A 23,020-nucleotide genomic window follows, 5' to 3' on the forward strand; every position below is an offset into this window, starting at 1 on the left:
AAATGACGGACGTAGGAGGTGTGTCGAGATTCGTATTATACTCGAAAAAAATTGGCTATAGCTTGATGAACAGGTGTCCTTCCGCGCCTCCCGTTTATTCACGCCCGGGACCCTGCTGACCCCGCTCGGTGCGCCGGCCTCGCCGGCCGCGGCGCTCGCGGGGCGACCCTGAGGCTGCGGCGGGGCAGGGGCCGCTCGCGGGCGGGACTCTGCGGTTCCTGACCCCACACAGCGCCCCGTCCTGTGCCGCTGCCACGGCAGCGCAGACGGGAACCTTAGAGGCGCAGGGAGTAGAGCCGATGTTTCCTGGAAACCACCGATGCCCGGCTGCTAAAGGATGAGTCGGGGGCTCTGGAAAGGTAGGCACATCTGTTGCCACGCGTCCCTGTCACCCTAGACTCACACCACCTTACACCGAGTCTGAGCTACAGTCCGCCTTGGCCTCCCCAGACACTTTTCTTTCTCCTCCGGGTTGGTGACCGTCTCTTCTGTACTTAGATTGGTCATAGGACTGCGTTACCACTTAAGGGAAGCCACCACTGAACTTCCATGTCGGCCCCGGGAACAGGTTGTACAACTTATTTGTATAACCTGCTTCAAGATGGCCTCTCGGGAGGATGCGTGGGGCGAGCTGGCGCGAGGCCCGTCCCGGGGCGCAGGAACCCGGGTGCTGAGCCCTGTGCTGATGGCCGGGCCCGGGCGGGACATCTGGTTCCCGTTGGAGGCTGGGCCTGGCCGGGCTAAGCTGAGCTGCAGGGTTTTTCCTTTGTTCCTGGCTCCGCTCATCACCGCCCGCCCCGCCTCACTTTCTGGTGCGGAAGAACTGGAAAATCCTCTGACGCACAGGGGGACTGACTGATGATCCCCAGAATGAACGCATGGCTGAGAGTGAAAGGGTCCAGGTGAGAGAGTCGGCAGACTGGGGAAAACCTTCCACACCTGGCGCCTGCGGCGGAGCCGGGCACTTGGTCTGGCTCTGGATGGTGGTGCTTGCGACAGCGAGAGCAGGAGTGGGGGAGGGGAATGGCAGGCTCCCCTGGGTGCACACTCAAGCGCTGCACACGAAGGGGCTGTGGGTCCCGGGTGCTGCAGGCTTGGAGGCTCAGGGCCCCACAGCCCCACGCGCCCACGGGGAGGGCCTGGTAGCAGTGCTGGGAGCGGGCACCTGAGCAGGCGTGATGGTTGCAGTAGCCGTGCAGTGACATGGGGAGGAGTAGAGCCACAGATGCACCCTCTGCCTGGAATAGAGAGGGTTTGTTTCTTCAGATGGTCCTACTGTTCACTGAGGGAAGTTGCGCCTATACAGACATCGTCAGCCCTCTGAATCCGCGGGTTCTGCATGGGCAGGGCCAACTGCCTGCAGAGCGAAAATATTCTGAAAAATTGCTGAGGTGTGCTATGCAGGTGGGCCTACAGCGGTTGGATGGTTGCATCTGTACTAAAAATGTACAAGCTTAAAAAAAATCATTATCCAGTAAGCAATATGGCCTATTTACATAGCCTATTTACATTGTATTAGGTATACTCTAGAACTACTTTAAAGTGTTTGGGAGGATGTACCTAGGTTATATGCAAAAAGGACGTTTCTTGTAAGGGGCTTGAACATCCCCAGGTGTCCTGGAACCCGTCCCCTGTGGGCACAGAGGGATGGCCGTATGCGGGAATGAGTGTATGTATGTATATACCTATGCATATTTGAATGTGGGGCACATGCGATGTGCAAGGCAGAGTTAAACTGTTCTCCAAAGCTAATCTCTGCCAGTCCTTCTCCTGGGACCATGGAAACTCCTCTGTGCCTGACAGTAGATTTGAATTTTCACAAGGGCCACAATTGGCACGTGGGAGGCCCGGGAAGATGCGGAACCCCAGCTCTGGACAGAAATTATGCACAAATGTACCTGGCACCCGCTGGGTCCTATTGGGTGAACTGTGCTTAGCTTTTCCATGCGTGTGCACATTTTCCTGTTTAAATCTCACCCTTTTCCTAGGCCCTCCTTGCTCCATTTCTTCAAAAGGCACTTCATAAAAATTTCCAGGGCAGCTCTGTGTACTCCTCACGTGTCAGGAAGTTCTTAGGGGAAAAGAAACTGTCCTGCAAACGGCAGCTCGTGTTCACTGGCCGAGCGCCGATCACGTGCTTAGGGAGCGCTGCCGCGTGCGCGTGCACCTCTGGGCTTGGTGCACACGTGAGGTGGGGGGCGGGGGTGTGGGCAGTCGGTCTCCCAGTGGAAAGGGAGTGCCCGGGGATTTGACACTTGCGGGTCTTTGAAATGGCATTTCAGGGAGAATGAACTTCGCTGTACAAAAAAAATGAAAGCCCGCAGTTGCCGCCAGCCCCTGGCCGGTCAGCAGGGTTTCTAGCTCAGAGCGACCTGCTCCTGGCGTGGGGCGAGCCAACAGTCCTCCTCCGAGTGCGTCCGGGAAAAGCCGCGCGCTGCGCCCAGCCACACCCCTCCGCCAGGCCCAGCTTCTCCGTCTCGCCGTTAGTCTCTCTGGCATTGCCTGTTCTGCTTTGGCTTCTGCCCACAGGCGCCTCGAAACACCCATCTGGGTGGGACCCTGGCCCCCGGCCGGCAGGCACGGCCTCCCGCTCAGCCCGCAGCGCTCCTGCCTTCAGCTCCGTGGGACCTAAACTCTCTGACCTGCCCGCTGACACTATGTGTATCTCGGTTATTGTTGGTCTGGCCTCCTCCCCTGATCCCTTCCCCACCAAGAGCGCAAACCCCACGGGCGCACGGCGGTGCGGCCGAGGCTCGGTGCCTGGTGAAGGACGGAGGGGGTTGTGCCGTGAGCGGCACAGGGGGTCGGGACTCGAGAAACGCGGACCTGGCTGGGCAGCAGCGGGGCTCTGCCAGAGAAGCGCCGCCAAAGGGCTGTGTTTGCACGACGCTTCCCAGGGAGGAGAGGTGTCTCCTCAGCCGCACTCCGGAACCTGGCTCAGACTTTGCCTAATTCTCACCCTAGTTTCGCTGGGACACAGTTTTCCTCCTCAAAAACAAAAGCAGGTTGCCCAAGAATTGTATGAGGTCAAGTCTCCTGACAGGCCTCGGAGGGCAGAGCCCGCCGCTCACAGGCCTCCCGCCGCCGGCCCGCTGTCCCCGCGCGCGCTGCCCTCTCCCGGGCTCTCCCCTCGCGCGCCGAGCCACTCCCCGGGGCCCCGCGCGGCCCGCTCGTCCCCCAGAGCCGGCGCTGGCGCGGCCGCCCCGCGGATGTGCGATGCTGGCTCCCTACTTCCTACCGAACCCAGTGCCTGTCCCGCAGGCCGCCTCTGATGTGGTTCCAGCCCACGTTTCCGGCGTTCCCTCCAGGGACCCGGCAGGGCGCCGCCAAGGACGCTCCTTCCCTGCTGGGCACACTCCGCCTCCCGTGCTCGGCGCGCCCCCCAGGGAGCGCCGGCCTCCCTTTCCCGCGCTTCCGCCCGCACAGCCCCGGCCCCCTCCTCGAGGCGCCCGGCTGCGTGTTCCTCCTTCCGGGGCGCCGTCGCTACCCCTCCTGCAACTCACACTTCGCCGTGTTTCTCTCATGGCAGCCGGTGGTTTCTGTATTAGCGTCCATTCTCTAATTCTTTATTTTACTTCAGAAACCGTAAGCACCCAAGGTCAGAGGCTTTATTCCTTCGACTAAGCCCAGGCCCGAGGACAGCTTGGTACGGTCCGTCCTAATGGCACTTCGTCTCATGGCACTTGGTCCAACTGATGTTAAGTGATCAATGCCAATGCGATAAAAGTATAGGATGTTGCTTGACCCCGATAGGAAATCCCAGCCCAGCGTGGGGAGGCCGTGGGAAATCCTCCTGAGAAGCGATCCGTGGGTCTGGCCTCGGAGGAGGGTGAGCCTCACAAAGGGAAGAGAGTGGCAGGACCAGGGTTCCAGGGAACAATTTGGGGACAAGCTGGCCAGGCTGATGGCAGCTGTTCTGAGGACTGAGTTCTCAATCAATGCCCCGCAGAGCCTTGTATTTCAGACCTTCATTTAAAACTGAGTGAGACTCAGATATATAGGAAGTGAGAATTGAGGCAAATCATCAGGTTACATGACGGAAATAAAAAAACCGAAACACTCCAGGTGCCGTGTCCTAAGGGTCCCTGGCGCGTGACCCTGAGCATTCTGGTCGCTGCGCTGATGACCACCGCTCGGTGACACGTTTTCTGCGGGCTCTGCCAGGCACTGCCAGGGATACACAAATAAGAGAGAGTCTGAGGTCAAGAATTCAGTGGGGTGGGGGGCGGGCAGAGACACACTCGTCACAACAAACTTGCAGTGACTACACACTAGGTGCCACTCCAAGCGTTTTCCGTAGGATTCACTGAATTCTCACAACTACCCTAAGAGGTGGATTTACAAGACAGAGTGACTGAGAAGCGGTTTGGAGCTAAACAAAGTCTGCTCTGAGGACAGACAGGAGGGGCCGTCCGCCCAAGCCACGTGCGCGGGAAGGAGGGCTGAGGGGCCGGCTCCCGCAGAGGCTGATCTCCCGCCCTGCCCCCCCCACCCCCGGAGGCCCCCTGGGAGGCCGGCGGAGGCGGGGCAGGCCAGCAGCCCACGCGGGAGAGACTCTGGTAGCAAGTGGGGGGCAGCCTGGAGGGGGCCCCCTGGAGAGAGGGCAGAGCAGTCAGGAGGCTGCTTCCACTGGGCCCGAAACAACAAAGGTTTCAATGGCGCTCACTGCAGTAGGGATGGAGAAAACGATTAAAAATGTTATCAACAGGGGCGGGAGGGATAACCAAGCGGAGATACTAACCAAGTGAGAGCACATGACCAGCCCACATCTTTAGGACAGGGTCACATACCTTTTTTCTTCCTTAAGAAAAAGGTAACCTCTTACCCTCCTTTAAGAGAACTAGATCCTGGCATAAAAGATAAAAACACTCATCTGCTTTATTTAGTGAATGTGTCCTGCCGGTTATCACCCTCTTCTCTCAAGTGTCCCCCAAAATGCTAGTCCCCCAGAGGATCGCGCTGCCAGAACCGGCGGGATCGGGGCTCCTGGCTTCTCCCCCAGCGGCTGTGGGAGCGCCAGGCCCACTTGGGGGGGGGTGCCGGCCGTTATAACGTGGCCTGACCACGCGACATCTAAGGCCTTTCTTCAATGGGTATAGGAAGGACACTATGTGGACCATTCATTTATTACTTTCCTTATCTCACTGCGTTTCTGAAGGCCTTATCACTAGCAGTGCTAGTAGCATTTTGTGTACTGTAAAACATCTGAAAAAGGCCCCGGCTAGTGTGGCTCATGGGACTGAGTGCTAGTCTGCGAACCAAAGGGTCCGCAGTTGGGGGCGTGAGAAAGGCAGGTGATTGATGCATTTCTCCCACATCAACGTTTCTCCCCTCCTCACCCCCCAAAACAAATATTTACAAATAAAAAAATCTGAAGAATTATGAATCTTGCAGGTAGACTCATATGCGTTCAATAAGGAATTAAGAAATTTTTTAAAAAGATTTTATTTAGACAGAGAGGGAGGGAGGGAGAAAAAAGAGGGAGAGAAATATCAATATGCGGTTGCCTCCCACAGGTCCCCCACCACGGACCTGGCCCACCACCCAGGCACATACCCTGACCGGGAATCGAACCTGCGACCCCTTGGTTCACAGGCCAGTGCACAATCCACTGAGCCACATCAGCCAGGGCAGAAATTTTTTTTTTTTAAATTCTCACCCACCCAAGGACACGCTTATTGATACTAGAGGGAAGAGAGTGGGAAAGAAACATTAATGTGAGACACATCGACTGGTTGCCTCTTGTACGTGCCCTGACCAGGGACTGAACCTACAACCGAGGCATGTGCCCTGACAAGGAATCAAACCCACAACTTTTCGGTTTGCAGGGTGACACTCCAACCGACACATCGGCCAGGGCAAGAATTCTGTTCTTGACAGACTGACAGTTGACAGAGGGGATGGGTGTTGGGGGGCTGGGTGAAAAAGATGGATTAAGCAAAAAACAAAAAAACACCAAAAAAACCCTACCTCGTAGACACGGATAACTGTGCGTGGTGATCACCAGAGGGAAGGTGGGGAAGGTGGGAGAGGGTAAAGGGAGAGTAAAGGTGATGGAAGGAGGATGGACTTTGGGTGGTGAACACAATACATACAGATGGTGTATATTATAGAATTGTACCCCTGAAATCTATAAAATTTTATTCATCAGCTACCCCAATACATTCAATAAACATAAATATTAAAAAAAGGAATCCTGTTCTTGGGTAGTCCTGCCGTATGCACTGCTCCTGCCTGGACAGCCAGGGAGCCTGTCTGCCACAGCCCCTAACTTAGAATGCACTGCAGGACCCGCTTTTGGCTCTGGTCATTTCTTCTTCTGTCTGAAAGCAGCTTTCCCAACAGCCTCCAGCCGGCAGGGATTACGGGAGGCAATGCCTTCAAGGCTGGCCCTCCCCTGGGGGCGGCCTGGGTGAGTGTGCACTGCCTGTGTGGCTAAACCTGTCCACCTTTCCAGCTTCTCTGATGAGACTCACGGATTCACCCAATGACCTTCAGCCAAAGGCAGCCGGCAGTGAGCTGTGGAGAGGAGATGAGACCGGGATCGAGAAGGGGGTGGGGTCCTGGGCCACAGCCTGCACCACGACTCCCGTGCCAACCCTGCCCAGAGCTTCTGCAATGGTTTGTTGCTTACCTATAAAACGGGTAGGTATAGGAACTTCGGATATTCTTTGTAGGAAAGTTCAAGTAAACCAATCAAGTTTAATACTAAAAAAACAGCTTTCCCTTTGTCTCCAAGGCTGTTTAAATTGTAGTTTTAAATCAGTTTGCTGGTAAGAAATTTCTTTGATTGAAATGCCCTTTGTTTTTCCATCTATGTAACACTTCATCAATACATGAAATGAATCGCAGCCCTGGCCAGAGAGGCTCAGTGGACTCAGTGGCAGCCTGCTGACAGGAAAGAGCCAACCAGTCGACCTCTCTCTTGAACATCGATGTTTCTCTCCCTCTTTTCCCCTCCCTTCCCCTCTCTAAAAATAAATAAAATCTTTAAAAAAATTACATTAAATTTGGGAATTTTGTATTTATAAGCAAGTTCTCCCCACTTAAAATTCTTGGCATATTCATAGGTTTTGTTTACTGTCTCAGTTTAGTACTTAGAACATTCCTGTTCAAAAGAACTATTAACTCTTAGCTCTGTCCTGGGCATACTCATCTTTGGTTATTACCATTGGCATTATTCTCTGAAAGGACTTTTTTCTGGTGTGTAATTCACATGCAAGCCAAACTAGGATGTACCTATTTTAAATTCTACATTTTGCGTTTACATATTATCATCTGTGTGTGAGGCTACTGAGGAACCCAACAGTTTGAATGGTTTGGTAGATTGGCATTAAAATCACACACTCATTGAACGAAAGTGAGTGCTGCTAAAAATTTCTCGTCTTCCTTTCTGAACTTCATTCTCAAGTGACCCTGGTAGCTTGGGGTCAATGAAATGATTTTCTTTGGCTGTTGTTCTCATCTATAGGCAAAGTAAATGTGAAGTGAAAAAGCCCTTCCTCGAGCCCCCGCAGGGTCAATGCCCGGTCAGCGAGCTGGTTCTCCCATAGGTGCCTGTTGTCTACTCCCTGGCTGGTTAATACATCGCGTACTGCATAGAAATCTCTAAGACATACGCCAGGGTCGAATGATCAAAATATAATGTAACTGCAATGCTTTATGGGATCGTACAATTATATAGTTTTTTGTAGATTGACCTGCATGGTTTCCACCAATGAGATCGCTTCATTCGATGTGGACAAGACAGTGTGCTGACATCTAAAGTCCGTAACAGATGACGCATGAAAAAGGAGAAAACTCGTGAGCAGTCTTAACAGATGGCACGTGAAACACGAGAAAACCTGTGAGCGGTACGCAATGTGTTAAGACACGATTGAAAGGTCGCCCGCAGGTCTTTAATTAATGAAGAGTAACTTCAGAAAGATTTAGAGCAGTTTCTTAGCGCCCACCACTTAATCAGGATGGAGTTTTGCAGGAGAACCTGGTTCAGCAGCAGCAGGATTTAATGACCCTCTAGCCTCCTTCACATCCTTTTTAGTCTGAGGGCTGGTGTTTGTGCAACCTGCGCACTTTCAGCTCTTCCTCGCGTGCCCCGCACGCTGACAGGCACTGTCTCATGTCACACTCTAGTCTGCACACACTCAGTGAGTGTTTACTTAGGTAATGCATTATGCTGACGACTTTACTTATCCACTTGACCTTAACCAACACCACCAATTCTTCCTTCCAGCCAACAATAAATAACAACAGCAGGAAGTTTTACTCCATAAAGCATTAAAGATATTTTAATGAGGAAAAAACCCATAGCTTAGTCTTATGTTTCTATTCAGACACTCAAAACTAGTTTTTCCCTGCCCATCCCTTCTAACTTTAACTTTATTTGTGACCATGTAATAAAGGCCAGTTTAAAGATTTTTTTTTTAAAAAGTTTAAACCTTTTTTAAAAAGATTAAACAACCAGGCTAGCAAAAAGGTACTCAATACATACTTTCCTTATATCAAACAAGCTAATATTTCAGTACAATGTAACTATACAGAATATATACAATACACGTATGTGCACAAAGCAAACACTATAGGCTCAGAACAGATTTGAAAAAACATAATATTCACATCGATTACAATAACTCTAAAAATGATTGTAACGTTCAAACGGCACTTAGTTTACAAAAAGTCACAAAAATATATATATGTAGTCACCAAGAACTATGGTTCCTGTAAAATACTAATAGCCAGATACTAGTATACAAAATGTAAAGTTCTGACATTGTGTACATTTTTAGGAAATAAAGCAAAATCCAAAACCATTTTTGTTATTGTTGAAAGTCAAACATGCCAAGTAACTTAGCTATGGCCACTGTCACCAAGTAAAGCCATACTTGAATGAGATGACAACTGGATACAAAGCTGGTGAACTGGGGGCTGGTACAGTCAGGAGAGCTGTACTGGTTCTGGGAGAGGGGTAGAAGACATAGAAACACCCATCTACATAATTTAATTTACATTTCCTCCTCAGTGTTAGCCTCCCCCAAGGGTTTCACAAAATGCCAGTGCCCCAGAAGAATCACAATGCTGTGACTAGCAAGTTTCCCCACATCTCCTTGATGCTGGGCTACAGGCAAATATTAAAGCATGCATCAGCTAAATAAAGCAGTCACCCATCCGGAAGACTGTGGTGCAGTTTCCTCTTAGGCTGGTTGTACTAGAAAGTACTCCAGTTTTTAAATGGAGCCAGATTTATATGTTAGCTCTGTAACATACTGAGCTAAGGTAGCAGCAAATATTACAGAAACAAAACCAACTTTATTTAAAAATTCACTTCTGTTACATCAAAACATTTTTTTCTCCTTCACATCTGTCTCCTTTAACCAGACATCAATTTCTTCTATGACTGAGTTATGGTGTATTATCTCAATCTGACTTTCTCATTTTGTTGCTGTGGAAAAAGACATGTCCTAATCCTGGAAGGTTTAAATTTACTTTTAAAAATGGGAATACAGGAATTTTAAAGTAAAAGTCTGTTCTAAAAGTATCTCTCACAAATATATATATTTAAATATTAAAATAGGCTACATAGGATTTTTATAAAATGGCTTTTGAAAAGATAGTAGAGGCACACAGCAGCCACATACTACCCTCCACGCAGACAGATAAGGTGCCATTCGGGGGCCCTGTGAGAGGCAGGCAATCTTCCCCTGGTGCGGGAGCACCAGTAACCACAGAAACACCAACTCTACTATTGGGGCTTGGTTTGAAACCAAAGTTTACCCTTTTAGGGACTGTTGTGTTTCAAAAATATCTTGAAGCAGAGGCATTTGAAGCCATCTCTTTGTACAAGGAAGAAAATGAATAAAGTTTAATGATCTGACGCCTTCCAAACATGTGATGGTGTTCATTCCAGGCACCTGAAAGATGAAAAGCAGTGCAACTTCCCACACCGCCCCCGCTGCCCTCAGCGTGAGACTCCACACAGCACCTGTCAGTGGGGGAGTCAACAGAGAACTGGAAAACACAGTCCGACCACAGAAAAGGTTCTCTCTAGAAAGACGTGTTTCTAGGAGCTGCACAAAAGGCTCCCCATCTTTAAATGAACAGCCTCCACTAATACCAAGGGACTCACGGTGCTGGGAGATGACGGCCCCCCTACAGCAGGAAGATACGGCCTCCCTGGGTGGGTGATGTACTTTGGTAACTTAAACATTCAGGGACAGGAAGAATGTTCTTTTTAACTGAATTGAATAATGAAATCTGAGGATGGTTAGATGGCATTTGGGAAAACAAGGACAACCGAACAAAGTTATGAAACTGCTGCCCCTCAAACCATCAAGGAGAACTTTTATCAACGTTACATCATCACAACTGAGCCCAGGGCTTTAAGCTTAATCAGAAAAATTATTTAATTTCTGAAAAGAGAAAGGTAATAATAAAAAAAATTGATTTTATAAACCAGGCACTTCAAACTGAAATTAAAATAATGAGTTAAAAAAATTTTTTTTTAAAGTTTTTGTTTTCTATCAATGGCCTGAACTCTTTAAGCTCTTTGTAAACTACTATGTAAACAGGAACCTTGGTATTAGTTGGAGCTGCCCGGGGTCCTAGACAGAGGGAGCTGCAGAACTATAAACTACACGAACATGTCAACGCAGCCTCATTTTTCAGATGCCACCAAAATGAGATGCCAACAACACTGTCTTACATTTGTGCAGAGACTATTTGTAAGGACATAAAGACATGGGTCTGTTATTTTTTTTCTATCATAAAAGTATAATCACTATGAAAGAGTGAAAATATCTAACTATAGTTTAGTATGAAGTAAAAAAAAAAATTACAACTATGATGTCACCAGTTTTCATCCCTAATTTGACAGATTTAACTTTCCATTCATAAATCTCAACATACATATAATCTAAAAATGAAATATCCACAGTGTCTGTTTCTAAGCTGAACTTGGAAATTGATTCAATTTTACTTCATTGTTTAATGTGAACCACTATTGCTTTTTGCAAACTGGTCTTGCCGAGGACTTCCTATTGTTACTACATCCCATCAAGCAATTGAAAGATAAAAATAGGTATAGGAAAAATAAGGAATTACTCAATTTAAATTTTGATGATTTTAATTCAAAGACTGTAGGACTATGCTTAGCTATAAATATTCCTCATAGATGTCTCTCGGTAACTTTCAAAATCTAAATATATTATAAAGCATCTTATATCAATAACTTTATAGCAAAAAAACCACATTTACTACCTTTTAGCAACTTTGGGTCCTTTCCAAGAGAACTTAATGTGTCCCCCCCAACCCCCGTTAATATTAACATCTAGAAAACTATTACCCCTCACTTGGATGTATGTTTCAGAGTTATAATTTCACATTTTGCAGGTGAGTGAAAACAGAGTTAAGTGCTGCATGAAAGTTTCTAATTCTCTTCATTAATTCTTCAAATTTCAAACTCCTTTCAATTAAATATTAGAATTTTAGGATTGTTCATTCATCAAGTAATAAGAATAATTCTCTCCATGTTGTACGCTAGTACAAATCACCATACAATAATGCATTTTTCAGGGGCTACAAAGCTAAAAGGGACTACTAAAGCATGATCTGAGAATCTTTAAAATAAAAGCCACTAAACTAGATATTTGGCCTCTATTCAAATTAAGATAAATACAAGAATAAAAAAATAGTAAGAGATAAAAGAAAATACTGAAAAGAGTGATGCAGCGTTCAAAGGCTCCCAGGGAACCATTTATATACACCGGGAGAGACGGGCTCAGTAGTTAGAAGGTAACAATGTTACCAATAGTAAGTACATTAGATGTGCTGACTAGGCCATTCCATTTGGTAAAATACTTTAGCAAATGGAAGTTGTTTTGTTTGTTTTTAAAGTTGAAGGGCATATGTCATAACATGGAATTAAATTATTGTAAGCCAGAATGGTTGCTGAAATGCTAAAAACGTGAGACTGAATGAGGCCACATTTTAGTATACTTTGCCTCACTGAAATCAAGAGCTTCAAAAACTGGCAATGTAACTAAATGTATGACTAATTACTTGAAATAAAAATTAAGATTACTTGAAATTCAAATGAAGAAAAATCCATTTAAATGTATTTGTGGGTAACTCCATTTGCTTTCCTTTACAGAAAACTTACAATTCAAAAAACCCCATCGACACGAATCCCTTTGCTTCTGAACCAGATGCACCTGCTGTTGGGACGAACACGCCGCACGGACGGCCGGGGCCGCAGGCGCTGGGGCGTCCAGCACCACAGCACACATCTTCGCTCCCTTCTCAAGTGCAGCACACCTATTTGGTAGCTTAGAAATGGAAAATAAATGATTTTCTTGTATAAAATACTTGGTTTTAAAAAGGCAATTTATCCCGCATCCTAAAATTTAAGCCCTTTAAATATCACGGTTACCCTCTTGGGCCTTAAGACAGCTATGCTTAAGTGTTCTGAACTGGAATTTTTAATGTTAAGTTATAGTTTCTAATGAATGAGATAATGTAATTGGCTCTCTTCTATTTGCAATGTTTTCCATATATTCTGGTAAAAATTACATATCCAAACACCCCTTAATTAAACGAATTTTAGATAAACCTAATTAACTCTATATACAATTATCTCTTGCAGCTTAGTTTCCTAAAAGGATCCATGAGCTAAATAAATATCACTAAGCTGTGTATCAAGAAAAATGCAGAGCCTCCATGAAATAGAGAAAAGAGGGCCTTTGTTTACATCGTTTTATGTTAAATGCTAATTAACCATATTGCTAAGATTTGGGGAGTAGACATGTAACCAAGTACATATTTTCATAGTACTGTATTTAAATTTTTCATAAAACTTGGAAATCTGTGCAATTTGTAATTACCAATGAAAATCTCAAGTTTCCCTCTGGGGGAGAGCAGCCAGAGGTGGCCTTCCCGCCTCCTGAGAACACGGCACAGCCCGGGGCAGCCTGCACTGCGCAGGGCCGTCCTTGGTTGAGTGCTTCGGCCAGATGTGCTGGAACTCTTTCAACCGACAAATCCCCAAAGGATTCTAATATGTTTCTTTAACCTATTTCTTTCCTTCTTTTTCTTTCTTTTAAAAATAACTCTTAGAACTAACTGAGGGCAACAACTGCTGGTCATAATTTTACCTATTCTTTGTCTTGTCCATTTAAGATTTGAAAATTAACTTTGACATTTATCTAGTGGTAGGCGTAGCAGTTTTCTAATGTATGACATTAAAAATAAAAATTCCAGACCAATTGAGACACAGCAGTACTGTTACTACCAGTCTGTTGCAGAAAGTAATTCAACCCCAGTAGTAAAGAAGTATAAATTGTGGGAAGCCCATCATAACCTGTATATGTTGACTTTCCTGGAGGTCATACACATACGATTGAGAGCAAAGTGGTAAACAGTTTATGAGTGAGATAAGGAGTTGGAAACAAGTTAAAAACAGTGGACTGTGGAAAGGGACTGAAAGAAAATTGGCCTAAAAAAATCTTGGATGAGTTTGCTTTCTCTTCCTTTACATTTGTGGGGGATAAATAACAGAAGTAGCAGATTAAAAAAAAAATAAAACAATTAAATCATTAAAACTTAAAAATACATTTTATTATTAAGGTCTACCATCTGGACAAAATTCAGATCTCATGTGTTGAATAAGAAACTATATTTTATTTTATTTTCTGATCTAATCAGGTGCTTTCATAATTATTAAACTTTGGGTATATACATAGAAAAAGAGTTACTCAAAAGTTCATTGTTCATGAACTCATAAATATTTAGGATCATCAAGGTATAAATGATACTTTAAATGGTGCCATGTGAAAAGGATACTCCAGTCTAGAGTATCATATGAATCAACTATTAATCAGAGAGTTTCCTATCTTTTAGCAGCAAAAGAAGTGATACTAAGATCTTTAGTTTTTCTTTAGTCTTAACAACTTTCCTCCCCAGATTTATGACCATCATTCACAGACTATTATTTTATAGCCTTTTCTCACCTTTTACATTATTGCTTATATTGTGTAAAAACTACACTAACTGATTTTAATAAACTTGGCAATGTCTAAAAATATTTTGGAACAAGGACAATGTATCACTGCCACGTGGGATTTCTGTAAACAATCTTAGCTGGGTTAAGAACGTAGCCTTAACAGAATTCTTCGTTGTCCAAAACAACACAATAAAAAACATCCCCAACAATTCATACACCTACATATAAAATATAGGCTATCTCCAATATTTTTCCTTTATATAGTATCACAGCTGTATGTGCAGGAGCAAGTGGTGTTGATGGGGCAAGAGGAAAACTGATTTAGGTAGAAGACCTAATATTAATCAGAGATTAACATTCAAAGACCAGGTAAACAACAATTCTAGCCAGCAAAGCAGTATTAAAGAGTTCCTATGAAACTGGGATTTACATACTACATTCTCCATGCCCAGTCATTTCATGCATAGCTTGACTATTCTCATCATGGTTCTTTGCCTTCTTTTGAGGAAGAAAGATAAGATTTTTGGGGGGACTGGTAATATAAAGGTACAGGGAATACCTATCCCAGTATCAAATTTGTACCATGAAAAATCAGAATAGAAATGACAAAGCTTAAAAAAAAGAATATTGGATTTCAGAAGTATTTACCCTAATAATTCTTAAGAAAGCTTATCATCAACACTTCCAAAACAACAGGCTTTACAAATATTGTACAATGTCCGGTGTATAGGAGTAAACATCTGCTCAGGCCACCTGTCAAATTCTTTTTCGTACTTTGTTTCTGGTGTACACTTTCATCTCAGCAAGGTCATTGTTCATCTGATTTCTTCTTTACCTAATAATCCTTTGTTAGCCTACTTTTGAAAATGGAAGAAGAAACTGATGTATGTTTTCAGTCAACTGATTCACCTTAAATATCATAGTTTGTATCATGTTTTGACATCATGTTACTGTGCACTTACAGAAGCAATCTCCCAATTATGAAAAAATACACATCATTTGAAGGGTTTACAAAGTAGGAAGGGAAATTCTTTCCCAAACCCTTTTTTGTTTAAAAAAGTAAATTTAAAGGTACAAGACCAAGCACAGGCACTTTCCAAAAACCAAAATGAAGCCAAACCATGAAATTACTCAATAGTTATAGAAGACAGCTCTGATTTGGGGGGATCATCTCTGGTTGCCTCGGCACAAGCACTGGTCTTTGGCTGCTCTGGCATTTCTTCCTCCTTTTCTGCCAGCCCACCAAGAGACCCCAAGGGAAAAGTGCTCTCACAATTCTGGGTTGAGGAGACCTGTGAAATTACAGGCATTTGAACAGAGGAGTTGCTTTCAAAACTGTGTTCTCCAAGATCATACTGAACAAGGGTCTCTTCTTGCTCGTGGTTTAAGTAGTCCGGTACTAGGAAATCACTAGATAAGAGGCAAAGGATGAAATAGAAGTTAATTTTTAACCCAGAAATAAACAAGACACAATATACAGACCTGCTTTGTAAAACAAGATAGGGCTTTTTTTGTTTTTCTAATTCTTGAATGAAGATTAAACTCAGGAATTTTACGTCTAAACTGTCCTAAATATGAACCAAAGTGACCCATTAGAACCAAAGTATGTATCACTCTCCCTCCCAGTAGCAGCAGGTAAGACTCAGTGTCACCTCAGCCACCTAAACACTGTATTTTGCCATGTATAATATGCATCCACATTTTTGGCCGAATTTTCAGGAAAAAAAAAAATCTTCCATTTTAATTTTTTAAATTCAATTACTCATTTACATTTAGAAACAAAACCAATTATTGTATTCTAAGGTATTATTTTGCATACGGATATTGTTATTGCTTTCTAGAGTTATACTTTTAACGCATAAGCATAAATAAAAGAATTAAAAACATTTATATAGAAACAGAATTAGTACTACCCATGTATAACGTGCATCCTTATTTTCCCCGCAAAAATTTGGGCAAAAAGTGCGCATTATACACAGCAAAATATGATAGTCTTTCTTGTTTTATGTAGCAGTTTCTGTTAGGCAAAGAGCACTTGAATAACTTACGCTTAATCTTTTTTGGACTATATATTTATTAAAAGGTATATAAACCTAGTGTATTACTTTCTGAATATAAGGTAGTTAAGAAACTAAATCCTTATGCATAAATGACCTTCTACAAAATTGACTATTTAGAGAAACATAAAAAACTTATGTGCCCTGCTATTAGATTTGGTATGTGAAAACTACTAAATTACATTTGAATCAGAATTTGGAAATATATAACATGAGATTAGTTACATTTTAGTCCTCAGAGACTGTTTACTGATATTGAAAGTATTTAATAGACTATTGATATAAATATTTAATTACTGAATGTAAAATTTATCAGAATTTTAACAGTACTTATTACTCCTGAGTGGCAAGATCAGAAAAGGGCTTTCATTTCTTATACCGTATTTTTTTACATTAACTCAATTTTCTACTATAAGCATTTTCATAGTTAAACATAAGTCTTATCTTAGATCCTTTATTTATATCTTTATTGCTTCATTATACTAGAAATATAATAACTAATACACTTAATAAAGCTGTAATTTAATTGTTCAGTATTAATAAAAATATTAAAATCTCATCTGTAAAGTGATTTAAGGTGTCATGTTATATTTTCTAGAAATTCTTTTGGTGTTAGACAAGATTAAGTGGAGCAGAGAGGGGCTCTGTGCAGGACAGACACAGACAGCAGGAGTGGTTAACTGGGGTACTGTTTCAGTCTCCAACGCTGTTTACTATGACATGTATAATCTAGGTTTAGTAATATGATAACCAGATGCTCAGTGTTAGAAATAATTACATTAAGTAAAGTGAATGTCTGATTTGAAGAGAAAAACAAAATCTATGCAGGGGTATTTGGAATTTACTGAGTAACAAGATTTAAGAAATAAAAAGTGGTTTAAAATTTAAGATTCATTTTATAAGAAACTGAGCATTCCTACAAGGTATATTAAAAATAGACAATTCAATTTTATATCTAAAGGGGACCTTAGAAATCACGTTTAATGCTTACATTTTATCTTTTTCTAATTTTCAAGCTTCTTCATCTGTAAAGTGACACACTGAATCATAACAGCAGTTAGTGGCAGAGCTCTAACTGCAACCTAATCTCCTTGGATAATCTATAAATCAGAAAGGTAATCCTATTATCAACTCTTAATATTAAAAGAATGAAGCTTTAAGTTGAAAGAAAAAAAAGGAAAGCTTCATTTAATCCATTGTAACTGCTACTGAAATTTCTCTCTTATTTTGCATATTTCTTTATATAGAATTAAAAGAGAGAAAAATGGTCAAGAATTTTATTAGCATCCAAAGAGTCCGACGTCATCCAGCATCACTGAGTATCGTCTGACATGGCAAGTTGTCCAATAAGGTCTATTTACGATCCACAGGATTACTTCAATCTTACATTATCAAAAAACAAAACAAAACAAAAAAGCCCCAACAACCCCCCAAAACCCCCAAACAAAACTGCAGAGGATGTCTAGCCTCCTTCTGTAGGAAAAAATTTTTAATTTCAAATAGAATGTTTTTAATTGTATATACTTAGAAGATTCATCAAAATTGTATCAGATGAGGAGGTTGGAGTATGGACAGTGGGAATTTAAAAGGAATGTAACTGATTACCTGGCAGCCTGAAAAAGACAAAGCAGGCTGCCCTAAAAGCAGGAAAAGAGAGTTTAGAAAGCAGTTTTCCTGGTTCCGTTTTCGTTGTGCGCCTCACCTGCTCTGGAAGTAGTTTGCTAGCTCTGACGCTTCATGGTTCAGACTCCTCAGGTGCACGATTAAATTTCCAGAGTTGGTGAACATGGCGCCACATGTTTTGCACTCGTAAATCCGAGGCTTGCGGATAATGTGCCGGGAAACCCTCATGTGGTGTTTATATTCCCCGAAGGAAGTGAAAGTGGCACTACATATCTGGCACCGGAAACAGCGTTTACCTTCATGCTTTAGGCGATGCATCTTTAGCGAGTAAGCCCTGGTGAACTTTTTTCCACAGCGGTCACACTGAAATGGTTTAATTCCTATAAAATAAAGCAAAACCAAAATATTACCTAAAAACAAAATGAAGTGAAAGGTCATAAACCTCACAAATTTCTGAGCTATAATTTTGCAGCAGTAGATATGTTAGAAAATACAGATTTCACCAGCAAAAATGAATTCCAATTCATTATCTCAGAAAAGGTACAGAACACATGATGTCACTACTGTTTTTATGAAAAAGAAAGAAAGGCAAGAGGGGGTGAGGTCAACTCGGCAATATACACTCAGACTGATTTCTGAAAACTTTTCTAGTCGTCTATTTTACAGACTTCAAAACACAATTTAACTGCAGTATTTAAACAGAACTCTTAAACAGAAATCCCCATCTAACATTTGTTTCATTTCATTAGTGAGGTTTATACTGAAAGGATGTGAAAAAAAAATCAGTAGTTACTCTTCATTCCCCATCTCAGAGAGAAATGAGAAGATGGAAGAAAAATTCTAACTTCTCTGAACATAATGATAGAACAACATTTGATGACTTTGGTTTTGGGGTATTTAATGTAACAGTGATAGAAAAAATATGTAGAAATTAACATGTATATTATACATTACATTAATGGTCTCTAAATTCATCATCACAGTTTTGGCAAAAATATTTTGAAACTTTCAAAATATAATCTGCTGATTAACAAAGTCATAGGGAACTGACATTAATCACAGGGACGATTAGGTCTATCTGAAGAAGAGGGAAGTGAGATCGCGCAGCTGAAAACAGCAACAGAGATTTCTTACGTATCAGAGGTCAGTGATTTACCTACGGGAGTTGTGTTGCCTTTACATGATCGCTGAACTTAAGTTTCAAATCTCTTTTATACATCATTTATTTAAAGTCTCTTTCATACTAAAAAGGGACTACAAAGCCAACTAGCCAGGACACAGAGAGATTCAGGATTGCAGAATTAAAATTAAATTATTACAATTACACTTTTCAAATAGTTTTTATTTGTAGGTAATTTCAAACTTAAGAGTTGTAAGAACAGTACAAAGCGCGCACACACACACCCTTTTAATCCCATTTGTTTTACAATCTGTATTCGTGCCTCTCTATCTCACATATACACACACACCTAATATGTCCAGTATCTTTTTTACTTACATATTATATACACACACAGCTCTAAGTTTTAATCAGAATACTTATGCTAATGGAAAATATATTAAGGAAACAGCTTTCTGACACTATCATTTCAGCAACAGACCTAGGCTTATCTGTTCTCATTTGACTGCCCAGAGATACCTATATATTTTTTAACTCAAAACCACCTGGTTTCTATTTTTAACTGGGATTCCAAAATAAAATGTTTCAGAGTACTCATTTATGCCCTAGTAGGGAAGGTGACATTACCTGAGTGGATGAGCATGTGCTGTTTTAGGTTCTGAATACGGGTGAATCGCACCCCACAAGTTGGACACTGAAAAGGTCTGTCTGGACCATTTGGACTTGGTCGTTCTGTACTGCTGGTAGAAGGAGCAATGTAGAGTTGGTAGGGATACTGAACATTTTCCAATCTAAAAAACAGACCAAAGAAGGCAACCAGGCTCCGATTTTTAAGTTGAATAAACATTCCCACACAACTTTAAATGAACAAAAGAAAAAACACTTAAAGACGTTTTGAAACTCTTTAACTGTTGGACGACAAGCTTCATTCACAACAATATGAAAAATGTTATTGTCCAGAATGGTCCGCATCTTAAGCAAGGACATAAAGACACAGAAAATACCATAAACACTTTTACCTCAGGTATCCTTACCCTTTCAAATCCTTTTCTTCCTACCATTGCTTTTATTTAGACCTCATCAATACAAGGCTGAATTAATAATTCCTTCTCTTTTCCCTACAGCCCTCTAATCTATCCTTCTCACTGTTTCACAATGATCTGATTCAATCGGCCCATTGAAACTCCTGCAATGGTTCAGTTATCGTCAGAATAAAGTCTAAATCCTTTCGCAAAGCATTCCTCACGGTCTGGGTTTTGTTTACTTTTCCAGCCTTGTATCTTGTCATGCTCCCCAAACATACACTATACCAAGCAGTTCCTCCTAATAGTTCTCCCAATGCTCTGTTTTGTCCATGTATCTTCCTCTACTAGCCTACCTCCTTTGCCTACATAACGACCAGTCCTCTTATGAAATGTAGCAAAGGCCCCTCTTCCTCTTGGAAGCCTTCTTCATCGGTGTTTTAGAGGTAAGTACCTTCCTATGCAGAGCAACAGAACCCTTTGCAGGTCACTCGAGGATATGTTTATAGGCCTATTCTTAACCTCTCTCCCTCCTCCAAAATTGGTTTGATCTCTTTTCATCAAGGACTACACATTTCACCTCTGATATCTCTACCACTTACCACAGTATCTAGTGTAAAACAGACAACCTCATTAATGTTTGAAATTAAGAAATCTAGGCACATTCCCATTTGTTTACATCTTCATTAATTTTTTTCAAATGACTCTGGTACTAACCTGCTCTGCCACACTTAGCTATTCAAGAATAAACCTTATTTGAGGTCTCTGAATCCTTCAGGTTCTCAAGAAATACAGTTTTTAAGTCTGTCCTAGACTCTGAGGATTTAATTCAGCAGAGTCTATATTAAATGGTCGGAGACAGATAATACTCAAGAAAATTATCAGAACAGAGAATTAAAATGGGGTGAACTAATAGTGATTAGTGCTGTTTTAGACTAGTGTTCAGGAACAGCTCCCTTGAGAACTAACATTTAGACAGTGGTCTGAAGGCTGAGGAGGAGATAATGATGTGAAAATAAGGGGAGGAAACATTTCAGGGAGAATACTGGCCCTAAGTGGCAGAAAGGCCCCAAAGTAGAAACAGATAGAGGCTATTCCATGAGAGGAAAGGAGACCTGGGTGGCTAAAAGGTAGCATGTAGGGAGAACGGTCTGAAGGGAGGCAGGCAGAAGTCCTATCACATAGGGTTTTAAAAAGCATTAGCAAGTTTAGATTTTAAGTGTGAATCTATAGGAAACATTTAAGAATCTATTGCTTACCATACATAACCTGACTTAATTAAAAACAAGATCATTCTAGCTGCTACATGGAGAATGAGTAGAGTAGGGGGAGGATGCGATCAGGGGCCAGTTGAGGCTGCTGCAGTGGTCAAGGCAAAAGACGGTGACTTGGGCTAGGGTGGCTGTAGCAGAGATGGAGGAAAAGGGGGCCGATGTGGGGTATGTGTTGGAGGTAGAGATCTGAGGACTTGCTTAAGGATTAAATGGGGGGAGGGAGGGCGGGGCCCATGGAGAGTAAGGGAAAGACCATTTATAATTTCTGGAGATACTGCTTGAGAAATTGGGGAATGATGTTGTTTACTGAGAGGGGAAACCCTGGAGGAGGAAGCTTTGAAGGGGAGTTCAAAGTTCTGTGTTGGCCAAATTAAGTCTGAAATGCCCCTTATATGTCTATGTGGAAATATGAAGCAGGGAGGGTCAACCTGAAGGTGACTTGGAAATTATGGGTAGACAGATGAGGGTCTGACAAATATTTTCTGTGGCAGGATAGGAACTATTTCTAGCTTTGCACGCTTCATGACCTCTTTCACTCACTCAACTCTGCTGTCCACAGATGATACATAAAAAAATGAGTGCAACTATGTTCCAATAAAACTTGATTAACAAATAAAGGTTGGTGAGGCTGGAATTGGCCTGTGGTCCACAGTTTGCCAACCCCTGATACAAATACTATTTGAAGTGATGGGACTGGGAGTTCTGGAAATGCTAAGAAAACCGCTGTATAGGTGGTTTGATTTATGATAATGATGTTACCTTGTTGCTCTGAAAAATATACTAAAATGAGGTCCCAATAAACTTCTTATATAGTTCCCAGATAAAATACTTAAATTTAAGAGTTGCAAGCACAGCCCTTAAAAGAAAACGACATACTAACCGATCATCATCGTCTGCATGAACATTAGTGCTAGAAGAGCTTTGAAGTGTAGGTAACCCTTCAGTGACGCCTTCGTCTACTGAGCCTGAAAATAAAAGACAGCTGTCAATACTTTGGTGTCAGTACGCCAAGATATTAGCTGCACGCTCTATCTTCAAGCCTTTAAAAGGACTAATGTGTATGTATATGCTGAATTATTAATCCAAAGTGTTTTGTAATATTTTACTTTAAATGTTGATGTGATTTAAAAAGAAGTCCTGGGTGGACTTCTAAAAAGGCTGCAAGACAACAGCCTTTATTACTTAAATTCTTTTAGGAATACTTCTTTGATATCAATTTTAGAAACAAGCAGAGTAATTCAATTTTAAACTAAACAAAATTTTGTATCAAATTACAGGTTAAAACAATTAAGGAACCAATTTTCATTCAGGTTTTTTTGCCAGCACCATTGTAGATGTCCCCCATCCCGCTTTGCCTACCTGCACCCAGCACCTTCTCCCCGACCCTCACCACACTGCTGTCGCTGTCCATGGGCTATGCATTGATGTTCTTCGGCTAATCTCTTCACCTACTTTTTATTCAGTTCCTCCCACCCCACCCCCTTCCCTCTGAGATGTCAGTCTGTTCTGTGTTTCCATGCCCCTGGTTCTCTTTTTTCAGCTTATTTTGTTTAATAGATTCCACATATAAGTGAGATTGTATGGTACTTGTCTTCCTCTGACTGGCTTATTTCAGTCAGCATAATACTCCCCAGGTCCATCTGTGCTGTTGTAAAAGGTAAGATTTCCGTTTTTTATGGCCGAGTAGCATTCCACTGTGTAAAGGTACCAGAGTTTTTTTTATCCCCTTATCTACTGATGGACCCTTGGGCTCTTTCCAGATCCTGGCTATTATAAATAATATTATAAACATAAGGGTGCAAGCATTCTTTCTGATTGGTGCTTTGGGGTTCTTAGAGTATATTCCCAGAAATGGAATTGCTGGGTTAAAAGGCAGGTCCATTTTACATTTCTTGAGGAAATTCCATACTGCTTTCCACAGTGGCTGCACC

At 42.5% G+C, this 23,020-nt stretch overlaps 1 protein-coding gene across 3 annotated transcripts in view; it reads right to left on the reverse strand.

Moving 5' to 3' along the window:
* Positions 1-8,260: 8,260 nt before the first annotated feature.
* ZBTB44 (zinc finger and BTB domain containing 44) overlaps positions 8,261-23,020 on the reverse strand; it is a 64,285-nt gene continuing 49,525 nt past the window's right edge. The window contains exons 3-6 of one of the 3 annotated variants that reach the window (XM_054579461.1): positions 21,970-22,054; positions 19,421-19,533; positions 17,753-18,053; positions 8,261-15,403 (exon numbers count right to left, since the gene is read on the reverse strand). In XM_054579461.1, the coding sequence (XP_054435436.1) occupies positions 15,121-15,403; positions 17,753-18,053; positions 19,421-19,533; positions 21,970-22,054 (782 nt within the window). In that variant the 3' untranslated portion in view covers positions 8,261-15,120. Of the gene's footprint in view, positions 15,404-17,752; positions 18,054-19,420; positions 19,585-21,969; positions 22,055-23,020 lie in introns of all 3 variants that reach the window. The other 2 variants (XM_054579460.1, XM_054579462.1) reach the window with 2 other exon arrangements.

The sequence above is a fragment of the Pteronotus mesoamericanus genome, unplaced genomic scaffold (assembly GCF_021234165.1).
Source record: "Pteronotus mesoamericanus isolate MK-2021 breed Mesoamerican mustached bat unplaced genomic scaffold, CSHL_Meso_final contig_53, whole genome shotgun sequence".
Taxonomy (NCBI): Eukaryota; Metazoa; Chordata; class Mammalia; order Chiroptera; family Mormoopidae; genus Pteronotus; species Pteronotus mesoamericanus.